General features: G+C 40.4%; 1 protein-coding gene across 2 annotated transcripts in view; it reads left to right on the top strand.

The window, feature by feature from the left end:
* Positions 1 to 532: 532 nt before the first annotated feature.
* The window catches only part of CBFB (core-binding factor subunit beta), a 37,709-nt gene continuing 10,815 nt past the window's right edge, over positions 533 to 27,426 (top strand). The window contains exons 1-5 of one of the 2 annotated variants that reach the window (XM_058034077.1): positions 533 to 621; positions 828 to 914; positions 5,303 to 5,419; positions 19,108 to 19,224; positions 23,330 to 23,425. In XM_058034077.1, the coding sequence (XP_057890060.1) occupies positions 544 to 621; positions 828 to 914; positions 5,303 to 5,419; positions 19,108 to 19,224; positions 23,330 to 23,425 (495 nt within the window). In that variant the 5' untranslated portion in view covers positions 533 to 543. Of the gene's footprint in view, positions 622 to 827; positions 915 to 5,302; positions 5,420 to 19,107; positions 19,225 to 23,329; positions 23,457 to 27,426 lie in introns of both variants that reach the window. The other variant, XM_058034078.1, reaches the window with a different exon arrangement.

Below are 27,426 nucleotides of genomic sequence, written 5' to 3'. Positions count from 1 at the left end.
GCTGTGAGGGGAGCGCTCCCCATCGCCACCGGGGCGCGGGGGGCGGCCGCTCCCTGCCCGCCGCACTGCTGGGGCTGCCCCCCTCGCAGCGGGGAGGCGGAAAGCGCCGAGCCGCGGTGTCGGGGGAGCGAGAGCAGCGGCCCCGCTGCAGGCGAGCCAGCGCCCGGCCGAGGGGCGCCGAGGGGCTCTGAGTCACCCCTCGCCCGCTTCCCGCCTGGCGCGGCGCATGCGCGGCGGCGGCGGCGGAGTTGTGAATGGCGCGGCTGTTCGGGCCGAGTTTACGAGCCGGGAGGAAGTCGGAGGGGAGGGAGCGGGCTGGGGGCGGGAGCGGGCGGCGGCGGCAGCGGCAGCATCGAGCTCCGGCGGCGGCTGCGGCTGCTCTGCGTGCGCCGCGGGAGGAGGAGGGACGGGAGGAGGGAAGGGGGGGCGCCGCCGGCGGGGGCTAACAAAGGGCGAGGCGAGCGCTGGGGCTGGGACAGCGCGGGGCGGGCGGGAGGAGGGAGGGAAGGAAGGAGGGCAGCCGGCGGCGGCGGCCCCACCACCATGCCGCGGGTTGTCCCCGACCAGCGGAGCAAGTTCGAGAACGAGGAGTTCTTCAGGAAGCTGAGCCGCGAGTGCGAGGTAAGGCGGCGGGGCTCCCCCTTCTCTCCCTCCGCCCGCCGTGGGTTAAGTTTTCGCGGGCCGCGGAGGGGCCGGGGCAGCCCCGCACCTCCTCTCAGCTGCGGCGGGAGCCGAGCCGGCGGCGCCGGGAGGCGCAGTCAGTGCACTCCGCTGCCCCCTTATCGCCGGGATTGGCCTCTCCTGATTGCGCGCCCTGTTCCCCGCAGATTAAATACACCGGCTTCAGGGACCGACCGCACGAGGAGCGGCAGGCCCGCTTCCAGAACGCCTGCCGCGACGGCCGCTCCGAGATCGTAAGTGGCGCCGCGCTCCCCTCGGTGCCCGCCGGCACCGGGCCGCGCTCGGCTCGGGAAATAAAAGTTTGGGGGAAGCCGTCGGGGCAGCGAGCGCTGCGCGGTGCCCAAGCCCGAAGGCTCGGGGCCGGAACGGTGGGGGCCGCGCCGTGAAGGAGAGTTTTGCTTAAGGAGGAGGGGAATGACATCGGCTGCCTTTCAAACGCCGAGGGAAAGGAGGTTTTGGTGAGCAGGCGGCATTCCTGTCCGCCTTAGGAATAGCGCTGTTCCAGTCGGAGGTGTCGGCTCGCTCCCGAGCGGGGACAGCGGCTGTCCGGAGCCGCGGTGACAGGGGAGGAAGGAAAAGCCCCGGCAGTGGGAACGGGCTGCGCTCCTTCCCTGGGCACGTGCTGCAGCTACGAGCTGCTTGTCTCAATATTCAGCTTCTTTTTCTTCTTTTTTTTTTTTTTTTTTTCTTCTTTCCGGAAACAGTAGCTTTGAGAAATGAGTAACATTGTTCAGAAGGCGCTTGCTTAAAGTCCTGAGTGAGCTGTTTGATGTATTTGTGAACTAAATCAAACGCTTTTAAAATTAGGCTTTGAAACTTGCAACTTCAGCTCCGTTTTTCTCATTCATTAAGGTTAGTTAGTTACAGACTACTGTCGCCCTTTGAAATAAGAAGTGAGGTGAAGTATGGCTCAGAGTAATCAAGAACTGACTATTTCCTGGTTTGATTTCTGCTCCAGGTTGCTTCTATAGAATTCCATAGCCTTGTTAAGTTTGTAACTCTACTATTGAAACGCAGAAGTAACCTCTTTTTCATTTACAGTATGTAGTGAAAGATAAGGTAAAATAGAAAACAAACCCCCCTTCCACCAAGTTTGCTTTTATGAACATTCTTTAATTTCACGTGGTATACATACTGCTAGTCAGTTCACAATGAAATTATTCTTATGAACAATGCAATTACTCTTATGCACATCCAAAAATACTTGAATACCAGTTGCTATAACTGATCTCGTTCTTTTGCTTTTGTTGGTAAAAGGATACACACTCAAGAACACAGTTACCTTTTACTGAATAACTTTATTTTAGCTAAATCTAATCCCTGCTTGTTATCTCTTGTTTTAGAACCTGCAATATTATTTTACAAGAGGCCTCCTGTAGACAGGTTCTTAATTTTACTATTTATTTTGTATTCATTTTTCTTTGTCCCTGTTTGCTTCCTTTAAGAAAACACCAGGGAAACAATGGGTAGGGAAGGAAGATATAGTTTGCTAGCATTGGAAGTTCCTGTACAGGTGAAAGTGCATAATATACCCAAATCCTTGCCTAAAGAACAAAATTACCATGTAGCTTATAACTAGCTTTCTAATGCAGCCTGTGCAGTTATTTATATAAATGGGAAATCACTGTACTTCCACCTTTGTACTTCTGTGCCTGCTGCTGCCTTTTTTTTGCCAGAACTTCATCCCTTGGAAGCAAGCAGTGATGCATGCTCTACATATTTTCACTCTACTTAATTATAAAACAGGCTCTATATTTCTTCATCTGAAACATCTGGTTTTGTTTTGTGACCAGGGCATGAGTAGTCAGGTTTATTTAGAAATGTAGTGTATGTAATGACTGATGTTAAAAAGAGCTAGTAATTTTACTTCTTTTTTTTTTTTTAGTCTTGAATGTTTTTCCAGACATCAAGGATTTATTCTTTTATCTCCAAAGGGAGCCTTTGCAAATGACCTTACATATTTTGAAGCAGAAAAAAAACCCCAGAGAACAGCTCAGGGATTTAATGTAGAACTGGCAGTAAGTTGTTGGTTATGTGTGTCAAATAGCTCTTGATTGAATAAAGGAAATAATTAGCAATATTACTGAGAAGTAAATGTGAAGTGTATTGAAAAAGATTTCACATTTACTGGCAATGCTTTGATAACTTAACCTCCCATGTTTGGTTTGCTTTGGAAGGTGCTTGTATTTACGTTGTCTGTGTGTGGGTCAGGTCGCCCTTGTACTACCAGATAAGCTTTTCACAAAATTTGTGGCATAAATGTCTGATAGCTTTTCAGACTGGGCTTTAAAAGGCTCTGCAGACAAAACTAGAGTTTTCTTGCTTTGAAGTTTAAAACCAAACTAGTGGTGTGATTTCTTTTTTAATCATTGTTATTTTTTATTTAATTTGTTATTTGGTGGAAATTAATGGCTTCCATGTAGTCTTATTTGGTTATTAGCAGGACTATTCTCGAGTTTATCAGTATTTGTGATTTGATTTGGGAAGCATATGGGTACTTTAACTGGATGGTTTTGTCTCTTCAAAGGGAGAGAACAGGCTTCAAAAATCCAGAGAACAAATATCTACGTAGCTTTTCATGGTTTAAATTGTGCCTGCCTGACTGTGTGAGGATGTGGAATTAGTGTACTTTTATCTTCTTCTTTTCTCTGGTATTTTCCCCCCCGTTTTCATGGCCCTCTAGCACACATTGGGGGTGGAAGCAGGAAGGCATGGGCACTTCACTGTCTTGCTGGGTTTCCCAGAAAGCAAGTGCAGTTCTTTTGACCCAGTACCCAGAAATGGACTGGTCCATAGGGCTTCAGTGGTCAGCTGGTTTACTCTCAAAGATCTCACTCCTTGATGTTTGAAATGCATAAATTAAGGAGTATAAAACACATATTTACTAGAGATGCTCGGAGGTAGGAAAACCATTCTTGAGCAGACTAAATGGTGAAGACTCAGAGCCACAAATATTTGAAGATGGGTGTATTTTCTTTTGTTGGTACTAAATAACATCCCTTGCTAAAGCAAAGGGATAATAGGAGATAATGAGCCTGCTAATGATGGTCTGTAGCTCTGACAGATTTGATGCCTCCTATTTGTGCAAGTGTATCCTTGATGAAACTTCTGTTGCATCGATTGAAATGTTTGTCTTTGCAAACAAACATTAATGCACCAATACAGTATTCTTCTGCCATTACTAGGACTGGTTTGTTAATTTTAATGATGCTGAGAATGTGCTTACAGGAGACAAAACAAGCAAACAAAAACAACAACAAGATTTTTAAAATCTGTTTTTAAGAACAGCCTGGAACCAAAACTGATTGTGGAGCATTAGTCTTCCTTGGTGGAGGGGGGGAAGAGCCAAGACAAAGCACTTCTACTTTCAAAATGGGAGGTATTAATCCTGTGACAGTGGTGCAGTCCATGACTGGAACTATCTTAAATAACATGTAGCTGTAGTGTCACAGGTAGCAGTACAGTTATATCATGAAGTGTCTGAATTCTGGGTTGCTTGAAAGAAATCTGCTCATCAGGAAATGCCAACTGTTAAAGTAGTAGTTGTATAGCTTTTAAGAAAACTATATTCTAGATTAATGGCCATCTAAATCTAAGTGATCATGGTAAGAAATACTGTTGTTTGATTGCAACAAATTGTGTTTAACCCTGGGATTTTGATAGGAGTGATATGCTATGAGCCTGTGTGAGTATTCACATTCTTACAGGACAGCATGCTCACCTGTACCAGAGAAAACTATAAATACTGTGAATCTGACTTCTGCTTGCAAAAATAATTTTTTATTTAATGTCCAGGAATTGCTGTACTCATCATCACTTGGAGTTAAGATATATTAACAAATACAGGGAGTTAATAAAGAAAACTGAATCCCATTTTCATTTGAAATGGTAGAAAATTGTTTGCTTGAAAGCAACGCATGCTTTTCCTAATGGGTTTAAGCCAGTCCCTTTAATGATTTTACAAAGGGCTGCAGCTGAGAGGAATTCCTACAGTTGCCTTTTCTCACTGACACAGCATCTGCTGGTCTGGGTATCACTGGTGTCTTAATGTGGCGTGAGGACTTTGTCCTGTGCAGCTTGATTGAACTGTGTATTGATGCTGCATGCCAGCAGATGATAAAATAGGAATATTTATCCTTCAGTTAAGCGTCTCTCTAGGTACAATTAGATTGTGAAAGGAAACAAATACTTTTCTTTCAAAAACAGCTGTCCTTAGTAATGGGTCTAAGGAGTTAATTTTCCTTCAGCAGTACTTCTTTTAGAGGTAGGCAGCCTCTTTGAAAAGCACGGGTAGTTTTTAACATTGCAGGTACTAAGTTGGTGCAGGGTATCCAGACAGAACTGAAAGGACAGATTCTAATGTCAGCAAAACTGATTTGAAAGAAGTATTGATTCCATGTTGTATTTTATATCCGAAGCAGCCAATGGCAAATGTTGTCAAAATGGAATCAGATGTTTGTAACTTAATACTTAAGAAAAATGATGAGTGCATGTTTTTGACTTTAAGTATTCTCTATGCTGCCTGGCTTAAGACATAAACTGATGTAAAAATAAATGACTGCCTGCATAATTTATGTAATGTCTTGCTCCCTGATCCTGTTTGTATTGATTTTTCTAAAAGGCTTTTGTGGCCACAGGAACCAATCTGTCTCTCCAGTTTTTTCCGGCCAGCTGGCAGGGGGAGCAGCGACAGACACCGACCCGGGAGTATGTTGACTTTGAAAGAGAAGGAGGCAAGGTAAGGAGGAAATTGTTCAAACTGAAAGAAATTTTTTTTTATTGTGCTTATGGTCCTACTGGTATGGACTGCAAGTATGATGTGGGATTTGTAATGTTTCACACCTCCATGCAGGTAGGTAGTGATGTGAGTGCAAGTGAAAGATGGCAAGATAAAATATTGCTTTGTTTTAAAGCATGCTGATGTTTAGGCAAATGGAAGAATTGGGAAACATGGGCAGTACTGGTGGCTTTGCGTTATTTTGAAAAAGAGAAATGTTTCTGCTGTCGTTTTATGGTAAAATTTTGGAGAACAGTCTAAATTTGTTGTGTAGGTGCTTCTAAAGAAATTAGACTTTGGCCAATGAATTGTGGTAGACTAATGAAAATTTGCACTTTCAGCAGGTTATTTCATTGTGTCTTTGGATGCCACTTGGTACAGCAAGCAGTCAGTGTGCTCTAAATGGAATGAATCTTTTTCTCAGTTTCACCAACAGCTACAATACAGAAGCAGCATCACCACTTTCAGAATTGATTTCTGAATCTCTTTTTTCTGAGGTAGCTGTCCCATAGGCTGATATTGAAAGCTCAAATTCCCTAGTGGCAGTGATGGTTACTGTGAAGCTGTATTAGATTATAGTCAGAAACCTTGCTTAGTCTCATCAGAATAAAGTTAGTGAAATCACCTACAGCTGGTTTGGTTTTACAGGAAAAACATACCTTTAAAATATAGATGCTGTCTCTTATCTGTGCTCCTGTGGGTGCTTTGGGGCTGATCCAAAGATCACTGAATTCAGTAGCAGACTTTCTTCAGAACTTTCTTCAGTGGGTGTATACCAGCACTTAAGCCCTCATAGTTTCTCTGTTTCAGGCTAATTTTTGTGTATTTTTTTTTTATTTTTAAAAACTTTTAATGGACTACAAAATCCTTCCTTTTGCCTACATTTTTTCTACCTACTCTTGTAACAAGAAACAGCTAATGCTACCAAACCTACCAGGCTGGAGGAAATACTTGAAGCATATTCAGGTTTAATGGCATATTGGGTCTTTTAAATGCTGCTAGGTGGAAGATAAATATTTCCTATAGTGGTAAAACTTGATTGGAAGAAAAAAAAATTCCTGAGGGCAGTTATGGTATGTGGAATTCAAGTTAATGAGTTTTTTTGGAAAAAATTGTTTTCCATTTAGTCCTGTGAGGCTTGCAGAAGTTTGACAAATTGGGGGAGAAGTGAAGTTGGCTGTCTGGGTACTGACTGCTTTGCTAAGGAAACTGAATTGAATCTGGCTCTTACTGAAAAATATTGATTCTGGCTCACAATTGAATGAGGAATTTTTCTTGTAATGTGTAAGAAGACTGAAGTCTCTCTTCTTGCCAGTTCAAAACTAATTTTATTTACTCCTATGATTTTTTTTTAACTTTGTTTTCTCTGAATGAATTCTTAAAGTACTGAACTACTTCATCCATTTTCTTGTGTTGTCTTAATCATGTAAGAGCATGGTAGGTATGCTGGATATTAAAATAGAACATGAGCCTCATTAATGAATGCCACTCCTTCTTTTATGTGTGTTTACAGTAAATTCTAGACTGCTTCACTGAAATGTTTAGAAGAATTCCTCTGAATGAGGCTAGAGGTGGACAGGCAGATAAATGGGAATAATGCTATGCTCTGGTATGAACAAATCACAAATTCACTGTTGTAATCAGCCCTCACTTGTGTAAATCACTGTGCTCTGCACAGAATTAAAGTGCTCTGGAAGTCAGCCACTCCCATGGCTGGAGCAGAGGAATGAGCAGTGGGAGAGTGTTTTATGTTATCAGCGGAAACAGTTCAAGCCTTTCATATGAATTGTCTGAGATTGTTCTCTCTAGATTTTTGTCATTTGGCTTAATTAAGAATTTCTTTCACAGGCTTCAGCAGTCTCTTAAAACCATGTGATTTTTGTAGCTCTGTGCAGCATTGTTTTATGAGCTTTGATTCTTGAGGCAGTGCATAATGTGTGTTTGTTCATCACTGGATTTATGCCAGTAAGGCATGTTTTTAATTATATGAATAAAAAAAGGCTAAGGGGGAAGCTGTCAGTTAATAATTATCTTAAGCATTAGTTTGAGATCTAGAATGTAGATAAACTTACCAACATTAGAATATTTTTATTCTGGAATTCTGCTTCAGTGTTTGGCTAAACAATGATGGCCCAAAATAGTTTCTCCAGATTTGAAGTATGTCACTATTGTGCTAGAGCAGTTTTGTAAAGAGATTGACAAAGCTACCAATGCAGCATCTGCTAGAATTGCTGCCTAAATGATTGAATTTTAGAAAGAGCACCACTCTTGTGAAAGTTGGGATTCTGCAAATACATACTTCATAGGCTTGAGGTTTGTCAATCTGGTATTTCTTAACTGAAGGTTTTTTTTTATATGCTTAATTTGCCTTTTAATTTGATGCATCTGATGTTCACAATGGGTGGGTAGACCTCTGGTGGATACCCTGTCTTCATTAATCCAAAAATTGGATGGCTCACTGTACACTTAATGTTTCTGCTCATTTTAAACTCAAGTTTAACATTTTTTTGAGATAGCTTTAGCATTCTGTGCTGCCTTTGACCTGCAGCAAATTTAATTGTGTATTTGAGCAATTTTTCAGGTTTGTCATAGCAGAAGAAAAAGCAGCACTAAAAATAGGTCCCTAGATCGTAAAAATGATGGAACATTGTATTTCATTGGGATTGTGGGTGTGTGTGGGGTGTGTCAGATGCTGTGTGTGTCCTGTTTCTGGGGAGTTGAAACATACCAAGGCTTTCTGATCATCTGTGTTGTTAGCTACTTTCCAGAGTGTTTTTATTTGTTTTTTGGTCAAGAATAAATGAATCGGTGTTAAGAATTTGAAAGGTAGGCAGTGTAGTAGTCTAATGTATTGCCTGAAATATTAGTTAATTAAACCTTGCAATTAAATGGAGAGCTTTATTTTCGCCTTGGTTTTCTGGTATCATTTATGACTTAGGCTAGTTTTATTGTGATGAGTGAAGTTCTGTAATTTTTATTTCAGTTTTGTACTGATGACATACAAACTTAAGGCTGAGCTGTGTATGGACTTCAGCACTTCTTAAAATTGAATATTTTTCAAAGTCCCTTTTTTTTTGTTAAGGACTGTCCGATCAACTTTCTTTGCATGATTCATTTTGCATACTTCTTAGTCTAAGATAAGTTTTCATTTCTTATTCAAGATGTTTCTATAGCTCCACTCTTTCTTGCTTGAAAGAACATTAGTTCTCAGATACTTTTTTTTCAGTGTTTAAATACCAGTCACTGATGAAGTCTGTGAAGTTGTTTTACTTCCCCTCCCCTTTATAATAAAATTCTCCATCTCATTCTAGTGCAGCTTTACTTCCTGTCTGTTTTTTGGTGGCAGCTGCTTGTAAACCAGAGTCTTCCACACGGGTTTATTTCACTCTAATACACCATGAACTCTGCAGCTTTGGAGGAAAGCACATCAGACATGATTTAAATTGATTCAGAGTGCCTGCTGTGCCACATGTGATGTGGCTAGAATTTCTACTCATTAACCATTAACTTTGTTCTAGCCATAACTAAAGATTTTCAGTTTTCTTCCTAAAGATGCTTTCTACTTGCACAGTTTTTTGTCAAAACTAGATTCTATTTTGCTCTGAGTTGGTGTAAATTGCTTGGATGAATATTTAAAAAAATAAATCTTTGTTATGCTGCAGGTGTTACAGCAGGAACAGAAGTGTAATGAGAAATAGTTTTTATTAAAATACAACACCTATTCAAATGGCAGCCAATAGAACCAGCTTTCCACTTTTCCTGAGCAACCTTAAACAATTGTTACCCTCCTGCTCATACCTTTTTGGGTGTGTGATGACCCCAAAACCTTGTGGTGGATGGGAGAGGCTCTTCTGTGAGGGGCAGCAGGTGGTCAGGGAAGGGGCATCAGCTGCTGGGCTGTCTGTGTGCTCAGAGCCTTGGAGGTGCTTTTGCCTGCTCCAGCCAAGGGAAGTGGTGTTGTCCTGATGAAACCCACATCACTGTTCTTGCTTTTGATCTTTCTCAGGGTTTTCTGTGAGCTTTAAACAAGGAGGTCAGTGTGTGGTTATTCTCACAGCAGACAAATGGGTTTGGTGGTGTAACCAGTTTGTACCCAGCCTGGCTAAACAACTAGATTTTTTTTTTCTTAATTATTTTTCCCCTTGGAGTTGCTTGGTGGGAGTCCTGTAAAGGCTTTGTGAATGAGAAGAATCCACTTTTCTTGATGATCCCCTTGATCAGTTTTCATCCAGGATTGTCTATATGGTTTGAGTAAAATGCTGGTTTTCTATAGATGCTTGTTATTCTATTATTCTAGAATTTTTGTGTTTTTGCTTAAGAGTCCTTTCGCTGGCAGAGACTTCTGTTTCTTTTTCTTTCTAGTATTTTTCCCAGCAACATCCTTTGTTTATGCCCCTAAACCCATTTTTGCTTTAGAGGAGAGTGAAACTTTTTCTCTTTTTTTTTTTTGTCTAGATACTTGAAAGTGTTCTTCCTTACGAGCTGCTGTTGCATAGAGGAGAGCTGTTTAATCCAAACTCTGTCTGAAGCCACAGTCATAATGTACCTGTGCTTGTTCACTTTACCTCACAGTCAGGAGGTGCCTCTATGTGCATACAGTTTATACACTGTGAACAGTTAGAACTTGGATTTTGGGAAGGGAAATCTTTAGAGGACGTAGACTGGGCACGTTGTCCTGGCAGGCAGCCCCTGGCTGGGTTTGGACAGTTGTTCCTGCAGAGTGATTTATCCTCAGTGCCCTCTGCCACTGCAGCGTGAGTCACCCCAGGCACCTCTCATGTGACAAGCAGCCACAGCCTTTCCCCTGGAATCCTTTCACCCCCCCAGTCCTCCAAAATCCTTTTGGGACTGCCCACAGGCTGGTCCCTGTGACAGTGCAGGCAGTGACGATGTCATTTTGAAACAATGCTTGAGAGCACGGCTGTGCAAGCACTTAGGGGCTGCTGTCAGTAAACCAGCTCCTGCTTAGCCTTTGTTATGTATCCTAAAAGCAGTTATTGTCATACTACCTTGCTTCTGCTTAGCTTTTATTATATATTCTACAAGCAGTTATTCATCATACTACCTTGAACTCTTTCCAGTGGCTTAAATGCACTCGTTTGAGTTGTATAGGCAAGATTTCAAATATAACCATGTCATCATCCTAAAGTTTCCCAGAAGAGGAACAAAATTGGAGTTAGTGAGCTAAATTTTTCATTTGGGAAGCAGCTATATATAAGGACAGATGAGTGGTGTGTGGATGAAAGCAATACTTGAGATTTCTGCAGCATAGATGCTGGAAGAAGTCCAGACATTTGGATTGTTGAATTCTCTTGTTTGCATATCAGTCTCCACTTACTAAGGAAAGTTGCTAATATTATGCTTTTTTCCTCTTCTTATAAATGAATGAAAAAAGTAAGAGAGTCATTGTTGAGAATGTTTGCTTCTTTCTGAAAATCACTTAATAATTCATATTAAAAATAAGAAAAATTCAATAAGATGATGAAACATTTGCTTCAAGAAACTGTCATTTTCTGAAAGCTACTGAAATGGTTCTTCAAGCTTTATTGTCCAAAGCACAAGTAATGAAATGAGCTCATTAGCTTGCATAATTGCAAGTTTGATGTTACTCTGTTAAGGACAATTTCCAGTCATTGCTAAGGATGTTCTCTGCAGAAGCTGATAGTTTTCTACAGAATAATTATGACACTGTGAAATTTTATTGAATGATGAAAGCTGAATAGTTGTTATAGTATACAAAAGACAAAAAGCTACTGACATTATTTTAAGCCTTGATGCAGCACTACTTGTTGAGCAAATGTTTGAACAGTTTTTTCCAGACTTGAATCCTGCGTAAGGGAAGGGTGAGGCTGTTGGAGTGCTCAAGAAGGCAATGGAAGCTAAAGGGTAGAGGGAAGAGCTGTTCTTGCCCCTCTCTTGCTTGGGTTAGGGTCAGTTCCTGGATGTTTTTATTACCTGCTTGCCCATATTGTTAAAATCAAGTAACTTCTTTTTTGTGTAGTTGAGCATATTTGCATTATGTGTTTTGAATTTTCAGAAGAGGATTAGCAGACTGTTTATTTGCACCCAGGCAGCATGGTGGGCAGGTGATGTGTTTTAGATAAACCTCTCTTTCTAATCCTCTGTTGCAGTTGCTAGTTGTAACTGATTTTTGCTCTGTGATTTTCTGAAAGCTTGAAAAGAATAAATTTCACAACCAATTTTGAAATTTCTCTGGAAAATATTCCGTCAACGTGGCAGAAAACTGCGTGTCTGTTAGTTACTGGGTTTGTGAGCAGAAGCATGCTTGTGTACTTGGAGCAGCAAAAACAGCAGCAATCTCCTGGCAATATTTTGCTGCAGAAGCATTATTCTTTTTAACTGTTGCAAGAAAAAATGGGTCTTTTTTAAATATATGCCCTCTCCATTAAAAGGGAGTGTAGGTTTAAAATCCAGCCATCTTTCTGCATTTCATGCAGAATCTAGTGTAAAGATAGGCTGATAAAAGACCCTGTAAAGTTTCACAGGGGAAAGCCCCAGCATATATTTGCCTTTCAGATTTTTCTTGTTATGCTTCTTGCATTTTTGTTGATTTTCAGTTCCAGCTCTGTGGTTGATTTTTGTGTTTTGAAGGCAAATGGATAGAGCCTGAGCATGACATGCATTTCTCTTTGGGGCTACTGTAGTGACAATGTGAAAACTAAACGCTGTCTACTTTTTGCTTTGTACTGGGGCTTTTTTGGTGGTTTTGGTCAAGTCTGGTTCATGTTTTCTGCTTAGTTGAAAAATTGTAGTATTTTGGAATGATGACCTGTATCTGGAGACTTGGTTATTAGATGATAAGTATAATTTCTGTGCAGTAGCATTTTAGTATTTTTTTATCTGAGCTTCTAAGCATATATACTGACCAGTGATCTTAATCCAGGAATAAAATGCTCCACAGATTTTAATCACGTTTGTTCTGACATCCTTACTGCTTCATATCTGTTCTCAGTTAGAGACTTGGTTTTTAGTTAAGTGAAATAGCAACCTGCATAATTTAATGAAACATTGATCTGCTTTCGAAAAGGAGTCATGATTACATAGTTGAGCTAACTATGCAGAAAAAACCTAACAAATGCAACCAACCAAAAAACCATAAAAATACCAGGTTTTCTACAAGGGACTTGTAAATTCTGACTCTCCAGTAAGGTTAGGAAAATTCTTCAGCTATTCCTTTTGACGTTTTAGAAACCAAACCCCCTCCACTGTAGTATTTCAGTACACAAAGCATGTTGAGAGAGGTTTTGTCACAGCTCTGATATTACTTACAAAGATATTTCTGAAATGAGCATGTACATGGGTATTTCTGCTACATAGAATTGTAAAAATGGACTATGTTGCATCTCAGTGTTTACTGATATTTGTAGTAAAACCTGGTGACTTAGATAAGCATATTTGAAAATTGAACAAAGTAATATCCGACCATCAGGTTTTGCTATGAAGTTGAAATTTGTATTGTGTTCTGAGGTGTTTTTCTAGTTCTGAGTTGGATTGCTTTCTTTCCCGAGCTGCAAGTGAAATGCCTGTGTGTGGTCACAAGGAAGCAGGGCTGGAGGAACAGGTCCCAGGCAGAGAAAGGGTGCTTGGTGCTGGGCCCAAGGAGGTGTCCCTGGGCAGGGCTCCTGCCCTGGCCAGCGCTGTCCCAGGGTCCCACCTTGGCAGCTGCTCAGGAAACAGCACGGGCCTGCTGCTGGCGGTGTGGTACAGCTGTGCCATGGGTGCCACCCTTGAGGAACTTGAAACTCCATTCATCTTGAAAGCCACAATTAGGTCATTTATGCACAAGTGTTTAGGAAAGGCTCTTGTTTGGTCAGAAAGTATCAATTCCCATAGATTTTTGCAGAAGAGTGTAAGGTTTGAATTTAACAAAACCTCATTCTCATATAATGGAAGAAATGCCAAGATGTAGCTTTTAAAATAGAAGATGTTTTCTTTGTGTGTTTGAAGAAAGAATACTGTGTTTTAAGGGATGAGACAGAAAGATTGATACAAATTTAAAGCACTAAAAAGTCTTATTTTACTTATAGTCACTTTCTAAATGGGCTTATTTTCAGCTGTTTTTATTTATGTTTCATGCCAGTTTAAATTATGTTGCAAGGCTAGTGTATGGGAGTCAAACTTTGGAAATCAGATAAATGCTGTAAACTGTTCAGGACTTAGTTGCTTGTCATTAGTTTCTTATAAACCAATATCTGAAAGAGTAGTGTGAAGTCTTGCATGAAGTTATCAGCTTTTGCTGTGACTTCAGTTGCTGTTATACTAGTGAAGTTACTGTTCTGTTTTGTTCCCCAAATAGTTGAGGATTTTAGTGTACAGGTCCTGTTGCAAAGTTTTAGAAAAGCTTTTTTTGCCCTTTTCTCCTTTTTTGCATTTAATGGATTCCTTCCTCTCTGATGCTTTGCCCCCTCTTTGAAACCTGGGCTAGAGACCCTTCTCTGTGATATGAAAGTGAGTCTGTATTTTGGGGGGAACACAGGGATGGGATTGATTCATCTTTACCTTTCAGAGCGGTCGTGCCACATCTCTGTGGCAAGATCACAGCATTTTAATTATGAAACTGTATAAATTATCATATACTGTTGCTGTTAAAGGAAACAGTTGAATACATAATTTCTCATGTGAACATTTTGTACAGGTTGTTTCCTTTTACTTGCTAGTGTATACAGATAATGTCAAGAGAAGCTGAAATGATGAGTTTAGCCTTCCCCATTCAACACTTTTCTTTCTTGGAGTAAGTGTTCAAAGCTGTTTCTTTCTTAGTGGTCAGTGTTTCACATATGAAATCACCAGGGAGAATGCAGTTGAAGTGTTTAACAGTGGGGTATGATTCAGGGGAAGGTGGGATCAGAGGTGGGTGGGATGGATGGATGGATGGATGGATGGATGGATGGATGGATGGATGGCTGTGGCTCAGCCCAGGGGGGCAGCCCGTTATGAATGGGCAGATGTGTGCGTGATGAGGCACAGGGTGAGTCAGAGCTGAGCCTCTTCTGAAGAATGCATTCAGCTCCAGTGTGCTGGGAAAATGAAAACAGAAGGGAGGGGACTGCACCACTTCACTGGGGACTGGTGTTTCCTGGGGGGTGAAGTTGCTCTCCTCGGTGGCGCTGGCTGTTGAGAGCCTGCTGATTCATGAGTTGGTGGGTGGTGAGAACTGTGTGCAATCGCTGGGGGAGGAAATGGCTGCGTTGCTGCAGGAGAAGGAGCATTTTCTGTAACTGCAGGATGTGTGGATGGAGCACACAGATAGCATTCCTCCAGCAGATCAGTTAAATATCCTGCTGGTGTGAGATAAAGGTTTACTAGATGACTAAAATAGGATGTGAAACCGAGTTGTTTTTTTTTTTTGTCTTGTGCTAAAATGCAATAGCTTCTTAAAAAGTAATTAGTTTGGATTTTAAAATATGAATGAATGGTGTTACAGGAGCCATGTCCCTGCCTGTTCTTAACAACAGAGATAACTCCCAGTTAATTGGAGTTAGGGGAGAGGGTTGTTCATTTAAATGCAGATGAAAAGAAACAACAGATTAGTTAAAAGAACACAAAAGGGAAGGTGAGATACACTAAATGTTGAAGGTGTGGCACGGAGGTCTTTGAGAACAAGCCAGCAGGAGGCCGAGGAAGCACAAACACAGCTCAACAACTTAGAGCCCAGCTAAGCCTATTCATGCAGCACCTTCTCAAGTTTGTGTGTGTTTACGGTGCTGTTTGTCCTCTGTCCAGATAATCTGCCCGGAGATAAGAGTGTTTGCTCTTGCTGCCTGTTCAGTCAGCAAGCAGAATATTTGTTCTAATACTAAAAGCCTGTTTCCAATGTAAAAGTAACATGTCTGTGTTTCTCATTTAAAAATTCTAATGCCACTTTGATCTGTGGTAGGAATTTGAAATGGAAGATGTCATTTGAGATGAAATTAGTTCTGTAGTAGCCACCTGAACAGAAATTCAGCTGCTATAAACTAGTAAAAGTGGCATCTTGCAGTATGTGGCAGTTTGCTTAGGTCTTGTAGTCCAACAAAGCTTTGGCTTTGCTGGTGTGTGGAAAATGAGGGTACAAAATAAGAGAGAACTTACTGTCATCCTTCAACATGTGTACAAAGATTCTTAAATAATTTACACCACTGTCAGTGGCAGAACAACCATACTTCCTTTGGTTTATAGGATGGACTGTATTCTGAAAAGAGGCTGCTGCATAATTTGGCTTTTCCTCTTTTATGTCCCTATAATGGTGTTTCTTCATGTAGCATTAAATTTGTCCACTGAATATGAATTTGGTAATTGCCTGACTTCCAGCTTCTCCTTCCTTCTGTTCTGTAGTGCTTTTCACCTATCTCTTGAATTTTACAGCACTGACTGCCAGGCATTATTAAAAAAATGTACCCATAGATGTGTGGAGGATTTATAAAATTATTTAAATCCAGGTAATATGGGGTTAGCATAGAACTTGGAAAGAGTTGTTCTAACAAAGACATGTTTTTATCTACTTCTATAATACTAGGAAGGGGGGAATTTTGAGTCTTTTTAGAAATAATGCAACTTTTGCCCTTGGTCTTCTACCATCACTGTCTTGAGGCAATTTTCAGAGCAGACAATTCAGAAATTTTTTAGAAGACCACTTTGCTGGATTTTGAGGTGCCATAATAGATAATGTGTTCACAGACAGAGCAGTAATTTATTAATAATTCTGTTAAGTTCAGGAGTTGAAAGGGAACCAACATGGCTTTATCTGAAAAGAAGGAAATATGTGGTTAAACGTTTTTGGCTATAATCTTAGGTGGTTTCCATTTTCCTGAAAGAGGAGAGGGGGGAAAAGGAGTTTAAATTCCTTTCTCTAAAATAAATTTAAAAGTACCAGTATGCATTATTGTGTTTTAATGAGAGAAAAGTTCCTGCATAAGCTCGCGGGGTTTCAAGATGAATGATTCCTACGTTTGAATGATTGTGTGGTAATTTCAAAACTCAGAATATCTTGAGAACGAATTCATGCTTTCAGTAGTGAAAAATGTTTGTTTATCAGAGATTTGAAGACCTCCTGAATCTGGTGGTGTAAGGCTTCCAGGGCTGTGATTCAGGAGCAAGGGCAGACTGCTTCATCTGGAAAGGTCAGGCTGCGTGCCAGAGGTTCCCAGGCTGCTGTGTCAGCAGCTCAGCTGCTGGCCGGCGTGCTCAGGGCAGATTGGAGGGATCAGGAATCACATCAGCTCTGTCAACTTGTTTCCCCTTTGACTTCTGAAGGCTTTCATAGCGTTTGCAGCCCTGCTTGGGCTTCCAGGTGATGCATGAGGCATCGCTGAGCCCCAGCAGCTGTGTCTGAGCTACCTGCTCTTGCACTGAGGCAGGAAGTTTGTGTGTCAGGCACTGGCAATGACCAAGGCAGCTGAGTGGCCACTAAAATGGGTTAGTGGCACCATAATATTCCTTATCAAAGAAACAAATGAAAACTATTCCTGGACAACTTGGAAAGCTGGGTTTTGATACCTGTGGGAAGGCCTGTGTGACTTTTGATGTCCTAGGCTGCTGTTGTGGGGCCAGAAGGATAGGGGACGTTGAGTGAGAGGTAAACCCTAAATGAAAGTCAGCAAAGTGCTTGTTTGCTCATGTAAAACATAACCAGCATTGGAGTACAGGCTTTTTTTGTCTTTACAGACCTGTGGTTAGCTTATACTGCCTTTTTATTTCCTCTCTTGAATTATTCTTCATTTTCCTTAGAAGAGAATGACAGTTCTAATAGCCTCTTTTAACTGTCTTTCACTTCTCAACTAATTAAATGCATCTATTAAATGGATGCTGCATCCTTCATTTGTTCCTTGTGAGATGAATGGGTGAAGATCATGCCGAGGGGCTGCAGTGTACTTTGTATGTTTGAAATGTTTAATCTTGAAATGAGGGGCTGTGGGAGGTGGTTTCCTGGTAGTCCACATCTTACTCATGGTGGTTCTGACACCTCTGCTCGCAGAGGCTGTTGGCCGGTGGATGTGCCTGGTGTGCTGTCCCCACAATGTGCTGTCCCCACGCAAGGCTGGGCTGTGGTGACTCTCTCAGATGAGCTGTGAGTGCAGGCACAGACAGCCAGGCTGTGCTCTTAGCAGAGAGCCTGCACTAGAAGTGCTGGTGGGAAGGAGAGATGCTTAAACGAATAACATTTATTTCTCCATTATTGAGCTGCTGCATGTTGTACTAATTAAAAGGTTTAAAGCTGTGTCACTTCATACCAAATTGTGATAAGTTGTAAAAATCATGTTTGTTTTCTTTGGCAAATAACATTACTTGTTTGTCAGTTCAATTCATGTTGTTTGCTCCCTGTTTTCCACCCGTGGGTTGCCTTTCATGTTGTTCAGTGCTTAATTCTGCCAGCACAGCCTTTGCATGAGGGGGGCTTCCCTTCCTCTGTGCCTCCTGGAGCCCTCTCTTTTTTCACTTGAGTGACCTTAGCTGGTAAGTGTGGAACTGAGCAGGCAGGCTCAGTGGGGGCGCTTTGAAATGCGTTATAGTGCTAAACATCAATTACGCTTTGATGAGGATTTGCCAGAGGATTAATTTAGAGCTGCTAGAGAGGCACTGTCTGAAAGTTCCCTACCTAGCTGAGCCCCAGCTGCTCCTGAAGGCTGAAAAAAACTCAGATGGATTTGGAGTGTCTAAGCAGTCTTGTCAATTACCAAATTCATATTCAGTGGACAAAATCTGAAGTAGGTGCAGGTGTGTGTGCAGCTTTGCCTCTCTTGTGATTCAACATGGACAAACTCCTGTCCCATGAGAGGTTTTGACTTGCCAAGTAGGCTGAAATAACTATTGAAGGTTGATTTTTCTAACCTTTTCTTTTCTGTACAATTCAGGTAATTTTACTGTGACTGTTTTGTTTAAGAGGGATATTATGAGGTATAACATGTCAAACTCATGTTTTGTATTTGCTTCTTTTTAAGTTCCTTTGTGACATCACTTTGAGTACTGTTATCTGGATGTAGGGCCTTAAGATCACACATTATTCTGTGCTGCAGCACAAGGCACAGTGCACATTAGTGCTCTACTTGGGTTTTCATTAGCTGGTGTTGCTTCTTTTGAAAAGCCTTTCACAGGAAGACTTCATTATTTTTAGCACAATGTGTATGTTGTGTATTTTACTGAACTTGGAGTAGTTTGTAAATTTGAGGAGGACTGAAACCAATGCTTGGTCTTTGTTGAAATCACTCATTTATAAGGATAAAATACAGTGTTTCTTGGGAGTAGGAAGGAGAATGCTCATTTAACTATTTAGATGTGCTGTAGGATCCTCCCTGTCTGGCAGCATGCCACTTCCTTTGTGACACAAAGGTAAGCTGACAAGAAAAACTCCTGGTTTAACTGCAAGCATAAGAATTCTAACTAAATCCTGGTGCACGCCAGTTTATAAAATGAGAACACAACTTAAACTTATTCCATCCAGTACAGTAGGCAAAAGTTAAAGCACTCAGTTGATTAAAATGAGTTCTTGGAAAGGAAGCAGTAGAAGCTGTTAAATGGAGTCTCATGTTACCAGCTGGTTTGGATGTTCTTCTAAGAATACATATAGAAGCTTCCTGCATCAGTATTTTCGTTGTGCAGGCACATGTGTAAGAGCTTGCAAATTCATAGCATGTGTTTTGCTTTTATTCCAGGTGTACTTGAAGGCACCTATGATTCTCAATGGTGTCTGTGTAATCTGGAAAGGCTGGATAGATCTCCAGAGACTGGATGGTATGGGCTGCCTGGAATTTGATGAAGAGAGAGCGCAGGTAAGGCAGTCTGCCCTGGGCTACTCACATATTTGTTTGTTCTTCTGGAGGGAAACAGTTTTTGCCTTCTCTCTGAGTACAAACTCCAGAGAAAACTTGCAGTATGGAAGTTCAGAAACATGTGGTTGTAGCAAAACACTACTTTTGCTGCATTAGGTCAAAATGCTAGGGGCAGGAATAGTTTGTAATTTACAACTTTGAGTGATTTTACACTGTTACTCTGCTACAGAGTAGTAAAGTATTTTAAAACTTTGATTCCTCCAAAATACGAAGAACACTCCTCTATTGTGCCTTGCCTCTCCCTAACTTAAGAAACTAATTTGCATATTAATGAGGTGATGTTAATGTGACTATGTTTGGGATTAAATAGAAGCACTTTGTGCCAAAGTCCCAGCCCTGAACACTTCCTCCATGATGCCTAGAAAGAGAGAATAATCCTGCCACCCTTTGTGAATCCATGAGAAAAGCCACAGACCAAAGCTTTTACTCTAAATCCACTCTTGCTGTGCATTCACCTCTTTCAAAGTTGTGTCAGTGACTTGGGCAAGCTCAGTTCAGCTGCAGCAGAGTCACTGCTGTGGACTCCATGCATTAGGGGACCTTCAGCCTTACACAGCCAGAGAATAGCCCTGAGGAATTAACATAGATCCCAAGGTTCTTGATCTGTAGTTAATAAATTTGATAATAATTCTGAACTGAGAGTGGGCTGATGGGAACATGCACTCAGGAGGAGACAGTGTCACGCTTTCCAAAACTGGAGAGTGCCTGAAGAAAGTGAGCACCCTTCCAAAAAGGAGAGGGGTCAGGTGACCAGTAGGTTTAATTTTTCTCCTCTTAATTTCCCAATAAATGCTTTTGTAAGCGCTTGGATTACTTTAGTTTCCCAATGTGTATATGCTGTCTTAACAACACTTAACAATTCCCTTTTGCTGTCTTCAGGAAGTGTTTGTGCACAGAGGTTGTGATTTACTCTTTGTATGTGTGAGGGGATGTGTGCATGCTCTCAGGTGTCAGTGCTCTCCTGAGCTGTGAGTACAGGGTGCTGAGCTGCAGGTGTTCCACTGTGTGGATCTCCAGAGATGTTTGTACTCAGTTACAGGTGTGTAACTTGTTTTTACTTTGTGATTCTTGGTGACTGCGAGGTCATCAATGCTCATTCTGTTTCCTACAACAGTAGTACCTAAGGGTGCCCAGTGTCATACAGACACAGGAGTAGCTGCACCCTTATGTGTGTTAGTATTGTAAGCATTTGGGCAATCTTTTACATTCTTCAGTTTCCTTTTTCCTGTATCTGTCACTGCTTCCTTGTTTAAAACTGTTGTAATATTGCTAATGGCAGTTGACTGAACTGCTGACTTTGATCCCAAAATAACCCTGATGTCAGAAGGGGCTCAAGTGCCTCATGTGGTATTGCCTGTGTACCCACTGTCCTTTGTAAGAGGTCCAGCTGCCCTTCACACCCCCCTCATTTTTTGGAAGCTTGTCTTAAGCAAATATACTGCTCTTGCATTTTCCTGTCTCTTACCACTTCATACTAATGCTGGGGTCAAATAAAATTTTTCTTTGCTGTCGTACTTTGGAAAACATACTACCCTTCACTGGGTCAACAGATACTTTAGGAAGGGAATCCACATGTGTTAACGTAGAAATATTTTAATTTTACCTGTTAAGCTGCTGGTTTTTCCACTTAATCCACAGCCTATCCATGTCTTGCTACTAAGTGGTCTTGCTTTTTGTTACTGAAAGCTCTGGTTCTACTGCTTGCTCAGACTTTGGTGGACCAACACACACAAAGCTGTACATACATGCTTGAATATCTTCCCTCTTTGGGGCTGAAATGTCCCTGGATTTGGTATTTGAGTGTCTTTAAGAGACTGTTTCTGTCTTCAGTACTTTTGTACCTCTTCTGTCCTAATGCATCTTGCTATCTCACCAAGTCCTTTCCTACTGGGCTGCTGTGAGGATTTGTGTGTAAGTGTGAGTATGTGTAAGCTTCTCTTTTTTAATATTTTTTAAATTTTTATTTTCTAGACTGGGAGGTTTGGTTTTATTCTGTTGTCATGTTGATTGCTCATTCTGTTGCTCATGTTTTGCTTATTCTTACTTTTCTTTGTAAATTTATACCAGGAACATTTTAAGAGAATAAAACGAAGATGTCTAAGTTATTTGGTGTCATACAGCTGAATTTGCTTGGCTATTATTACTAGAATTGAGAGACACTTAAAAAAAATCTTTGTTAAATTCTTGTTGTATAAAGTAGTGTTGTTGGTTGATTTGTTATAATGTACCACCAAGAATAGAGCAGAGTTTTGTTTTACTAAAAAAGTTCTGATGCTTTTATCCCTTTCTCAGACATGAGCAAACCAGTGTTTCAGCTGTCAGCACATCTTCATTCTGGATGTCAACATACTGATTTTTTCCCATGCATTTCTAATTTAGTTTCTTTTGGTTATGACCATTTCTTTAAAATATTCCATCCAGGGCTGTATGTCATAACCACTCTAAATGATGGTAAAATGCAAAAACCTTCAATAAAAAAAATCTTCCATTTAAATCTGATTTAAAATAGAAGGTAATAAAGCCATATATCTCTTTTGTAAGCTAAAACTAAGGTAGCTTTTCTGGAGTCATCTGGGACACAAGCTTATCTGTTCTCTCTAACCTTCTGCATTATTAAGAACAAATTTATTTTCCACTCTCTAACCCTGGTTTCTATGCCTTGTATGAACACTAAAATGGCTGTAAAGGGCGAAATTCTAATCTTAAAAAGATTTATGGTGTTAAAGTATGATCTTGTTGGCAGCTTTAAACATTGCCCATGCCTCCCCAGAAAGCAGAGCTGGGGCCTGGCAGCTGTTTGTATTTCCCTGCCTTGGGCCACCAGGGAGCCCCTGCACAGAGCAGCTCCAGGGCCACGATTGTGCCCACGGCAAAAAAGGCAATTTAACATTTTCTCAGGCTGGGGATGCTTTATCTTAAATTGAAAAATTTATGCACTTAGTCCCCAGGTATATTAAAACTTAGTTTTGCTCTCTACATGTTTATGTCCTCTAACAGTCAAGGTCAGCTTTTTTAAAAAATTATCAACTTTGAAATAACATTTGCATGTATGTGGGAGTTGTCAGCAGAGTTAGCAGTAATTACAGTTGAAGAGCTGGAAGGAGGGAGAACCAATTCAGTTTATCCCTTCCTGGTTTGTGGGGCCTCTTCAGATGGGACTCTTCCATTCTGATGGGGAACAGTAAAGGTGTTAAAAGGTGTCTTTAAGAAAAATAATTTCCAACCCAATTAATAATGGCTCCACATATTACTAACACTTTATTTAAAACATTTTCTAAAATAAAATACAGTTTGAAGGAGTTTTTTTGAGTGTTAGTTTGTTAAATGCAAACATTTATGTATGCATTTAACAAACTGTGTTTGTTCCTGTGCATAAGACATTATTGAAAATAAGCAAAAGAGCTGTTGAAGCCCTGCAAGTTTCTCCTCCATTGTATGGGAACGTGTGCAGGTTGGTGGAGGACTAATTTCTGCTTTGCACTTTCCTGTGTATCTAAATTTAAATAATATAAATGACACAAAAATATTAAGAATGTTCATACTGATGTACTTGCAGCAGCTTTTGGTAAAATGAAGGATTTATTTGGTTTGTAACTTTGGTAATACTTATTTTTAAATGCAAGATAATTAAATTACCACTGTTTGTGTAGTGGACTCTGTCTAGCTATACCTGTGAACACTGTCTTCAAAATGGCTTTTATAAGGAGAATAAAATGTATTGCCTTTTACACAGAACTTCTGAGAATTCCTAGGCTTAAAATAAACCCAGCAGCATTTAAACTACTTTGGAACAGGAGCTCTCCTTTGAAAATGTATTTTAGTAGTAGCTGCATTCCAGCTTTGGTTATCTCTACTGCTGTAGTGAAGGTGAGTAATATTTTATTAACCTGTATTGACATTTGCTGGAACCTGCCTGTGTCCTAGCAGGTCCTGCAGGACATACTGGACTTTGTTGCCAAGGGGTAATTAATATTCAAAAAAAAAAAGTGATTTAGTGGAAATGAGAGTCACCTTTTGTGTGTCTCTGTGTCATCTGCTTTGGTAGCAGGAGGATGCATTGGCACAACAAGCCTTTGAAGAGGCTCGACGAAGAACTCGTGAATTCGAGGATAGAGACAGGTCTCATCGGGAGGAAATGGAGGTGAGGGTTTCACAGCTGCTGTCAGTAACTGGTTAGTACTTTCCCAAAACTTTAGATTGTTTCCATTTTTGTCTGTTTGTACAATGTCGTGTATTGTGCTTGTTCGGTGATGTTATATAAAAATTGCAAAATGCATTGTTTGTTACTCCTGTAAAATGGATTTCAAGTTGTTTAAAGTTTTGATAAGAATTCTGACCATGTACTTTTTTCCTTTCTGTAGATGGTCTTTGCTGTGGGTACTTAAGCTGTAAAGACATTTATTCAAAGAGTTGCCATTTCTCTCTGAAATGATATGAGAGAGCGATCTCTTGCCTCGTGCATTTCTCATGAACACAGAAAAGGTTCTGGGAGCTGCAGGGGCAGAATTTTGGAGCTTGTTATCCCATGTTTTGGGAAAAATTACCAGCCAATTTAATCAGATGCCACAGTCTGCTTTCTTGTACAGGCTAGTTTTATTGTCTTCTCACCTTTTTCTTACTGGTGGGAAGTCTCATTCCTTTTTTTCACTGTTTTAGTTTCCCTGTCTTGTTCTTTGCTTCTTCATGGCCCCACAGTCTTGAATCTTATTCTTTCTTGATGAAAGCAGAAATTACTGGGATTGAGAAAAGAAGAGCCAGGAAAGGGAATGGAAACCAGCTGCTCTGAGATGTCAGAAAGGCGAGAGCTGTAAGAGGACAAGTAATAATACATAAGGGGAGTTGGCAAGTTAAGGCAGGCTGCAGGTCAGGAGAGAATAGGGAGAACACAGAAAGGCTTTGAATTTCTTTCCCTTACTAATGCTCTTTCTTACTTCCTGCTTCATCAGTAGAGCCTGATTTAACTCTAATCAAATATGATCAATCTGCTGGTTCTATGGTTTTTAGAAAATTTGATTATTGTTATTGCTAAGCTGCTTTTCTTTTGACATTCTTTTGGATAATTGGGATGATCAGACAGGTTCTCTTCCCTTCCAGCTACAACTGGAAGGCACTGAGCATGAGAATGAGAGGGAACAGATAGGCACAGAGGATAATATCTCTCTTTGAAGTGGCTGGTGTGCGTCTCCTTGCAAACACTGCTGCAGCCAGGTCAGATGGCAGCTGTAACAAAGGTGAAATCCTTGCCTTGGAGGCCCTGCTACTGCTGGATTCTGGGAGCAGCTGCTGGATTGCCTGAATAATTCTGTCCTAGCATAGCTACAACCTGCTTGTAAGTTCAGAAGGAAGGTAGAATTAGCTTTAAGCTGTTCATGAAGACCTGTGCCAGCCTGCTTTACTGTTAACAACACAGTAGGAACTTTAGGTCCAATCTTATGTCTTTTACCTCAATGTACTTAAAACTTTTCTTGATATATTCTCCTTGCACTGTGCCCTTCATCCCCACTCCTCTTATTATGCAGAAGCCATGTGCATGCTGAAAGTTAAAAAAGAATGAGGCTTTCTGAAATAACTTCTGGAGTTCTGAGACACTTAATTTTCCTCCGAGTGTAGAAAACACTTGCAGCTAGGCTGTGCAAAAACACTAATTCAATTAACAGTGAGATGGTAATATTGAGCATCTGGGGCTTCATGACAGACATCAAAACACATGACACTGAGACACAAAAAGCAACATTCTTGGCTGTCTGCAGGAGCTGGATGCAATAACTTCTGAAAACACTCTTGCTCTTAATAAGACAGAAGGCAGTTGCTATCAAGTGATGTCCTTATTAGCTGTTGGTACCCATTTTCTCTTGAAACAACAGCAGTTGTCCCAGCTCTAAAGCACTGGTATAGATCACCTACAGAAAGGAAGAAAAGAAAAAATTACTGACTTGAAATAAGTTTAAGTAGAATGAAAAGTATTATCAAATGTTGTTTCAAATTTGTGATGTCAAATGTAAGTCTTTAATAATTGTAATACGTTGTTTTGCATACTTTCCTGTTTATTTTACTGTGCCTCTCTGATATGTCTAACCAACAGATTTTTTTCCTCCAGTACTTGTAGGTCTATAATTGGTTTTTATATTTCAGTTTTCATTCCTGTGTTTGGAGTAAGATGTCCTGAACTTATATCTGGAAATGTTTACAGACAAGCTTTTTTACTCTTGATCTTAGGACTGTATAAAAATCAGGCTCTTTTGGGATGAGATGGTAGAGAGCAGAAATAGACTTACAATGCATTCCAAAAGAGCAATCAGATTTCCAAATCATTCATTGTTACCCTTCTTTTCAATCTAAGGCAGCATTTGGGCAGAATCAAATGAACTTTAATCAGTAAGCATTTGGTGTTCATGATCCTTGTACCCAGTTCTCAATAGAAAGTGATGCATAAAAGTGCATTCCTGTGTTTGTTGTATTTGTGGCCTGTATTGAATTTTCTGATGCTGACGTGCTCAGTCAGCTTGGAAATGCAGTTTGTCAGTGGCACCCTTCTGATGATTGCATTGCTGACAGCTGCAGAAACCTTAATCCAGACTGCCTTATGTTCTGTTTCTGTAATTTCAGTGGGGCCAGCAGTACCTTTGGTTTCACTACAGAGATGGTACTTGAAGGCTTTTATATGGGAAAGGCCAGTTCTATGTGTGTTGAGTGAATTTTTATGTATATTATGCTACACACAAATGAAGATACTTTCCTTATGATCATTTTAATATGATTTCTATACAGCTTTCATCCTTAAGAAAGTTTTAGATTTTTCTTTTCTGCCATGCTTGGCATGGACAGTAAAACTCAGAATTGGCAGATGTGGAACAGGATCTCATCAGTGTTAATGATGGTTTTAAGAATTGCAACACTGTAGAAAATCAGGATATTTCTGACAGTAGAATTACTGTTGAAATGCCTTTAATAGAGACCAGATTCTGCTTCAGTGGGGGAGGGAAGGGGAATCCTGCAATATTCCACCCACTCCTACCCAAAACAGAGGCGCCAGCTCTTTGGAAATATTTATCCATCCAAAGCCTGACAGCATATGAAAATGATCAGATTAAATTATTTATTTATACAGCTTTCGGGGTAGAAAAGATTCCCTATTCTAAGTCTTTCTGTAGACTTAACATAGTCTGTAGACTTAAAACTCCCCACATAGGAGTGATCAGTGATAACTCATTGAAAACAATGTTAAAGTTCCTGTGTGTGACAGTTGGATTTTAGAAGGGTGACACTTTGCAAGGGGAAAGAATTGCAAGTGCAGTAGCAATTTAGAAATTATCACTTAGCTAGTTTTCATTTTTAAGTACCCTAAAAAAACTCCCAACCAATTAAAACAAATTCTTTCCCCTAAAAAAGCAAAAACTCCTTCAGGGTGTTGTGAGGTTTGTTTGCCATCTTTTCATCATATAGAATCTCTTCTATTCTAGTTTAGCACACCAGACCTTTATTTTAATGAACATATTCTTTGCATCTGAGGGCATCTGAGGTTGGTTGTACTTGAATTTTCAAAGGTGATCATGTTTTTGTGCAATTACAGCACTCTGATGTAAATAGGGTGGGAGTGGATTTAGGAATTTTCATTGAAGTTTTTAAGCACCTCTGAGTTGAACTGCCTTCTGTTGCATTTTTAACATAGTTTGTTTTGAATACAAGATGCTTTTGAGTTTTTATATCAACTTGTATAGCTCAGTTACATCAAATACTGCAAATCCAGCCCCACTCTCCAGGATTCTTCTGTTTCAAAAATGCTTTTGAAGTCACTGAGTGTTCTTAGTGCCTTCAAAATTAATAAGGTATCCCAATGACTTTTACTTCTACAAAAATGTTGGAATGCTGAGACAGAGAATGTTTAATAATACACATCAAGAAAGACTTTATCCCCATTTAAAGATTGTTTAAAAAATGAGGTGTATGAACTTGAAGTATTTGTATTTGAAGTATTTGTATGCTCCCCTTTGCCAAACTAGAAGAGCGAGGAGACTGAAGGGATGTTGGTGAGGCAGATGTTTAATTTTCATGTCTTTATCTCCTTGTGTCGTGGTTGAGAGTCAGTCTGAGTGTCTCTGCTGTGGTTTCAGTATGAATGACCAGAGTTAGTGTCAGGACAAG

This window comes from Melospiza georgiana, chromosome 14 (genome assembly GCF_028018845.1).
Source record: "Melospiza georgiana isolate bMelGeo1 chromosome 14, bMelGeo1.pri, whole genome shotgun sequence".
NCBI classification, from domain to species: domain Eukaryota; kingdom Metazoa; phylum Chordata; class Aves; order Passeriformes; family Passerellidae; genus Melospiza; species Melospiza georgiana.
The sequence above is the reverse complement of the archived record's forward strand: the minus strand, read 5'-3'. Positions and strand labels throughout refer to the sequence as shown.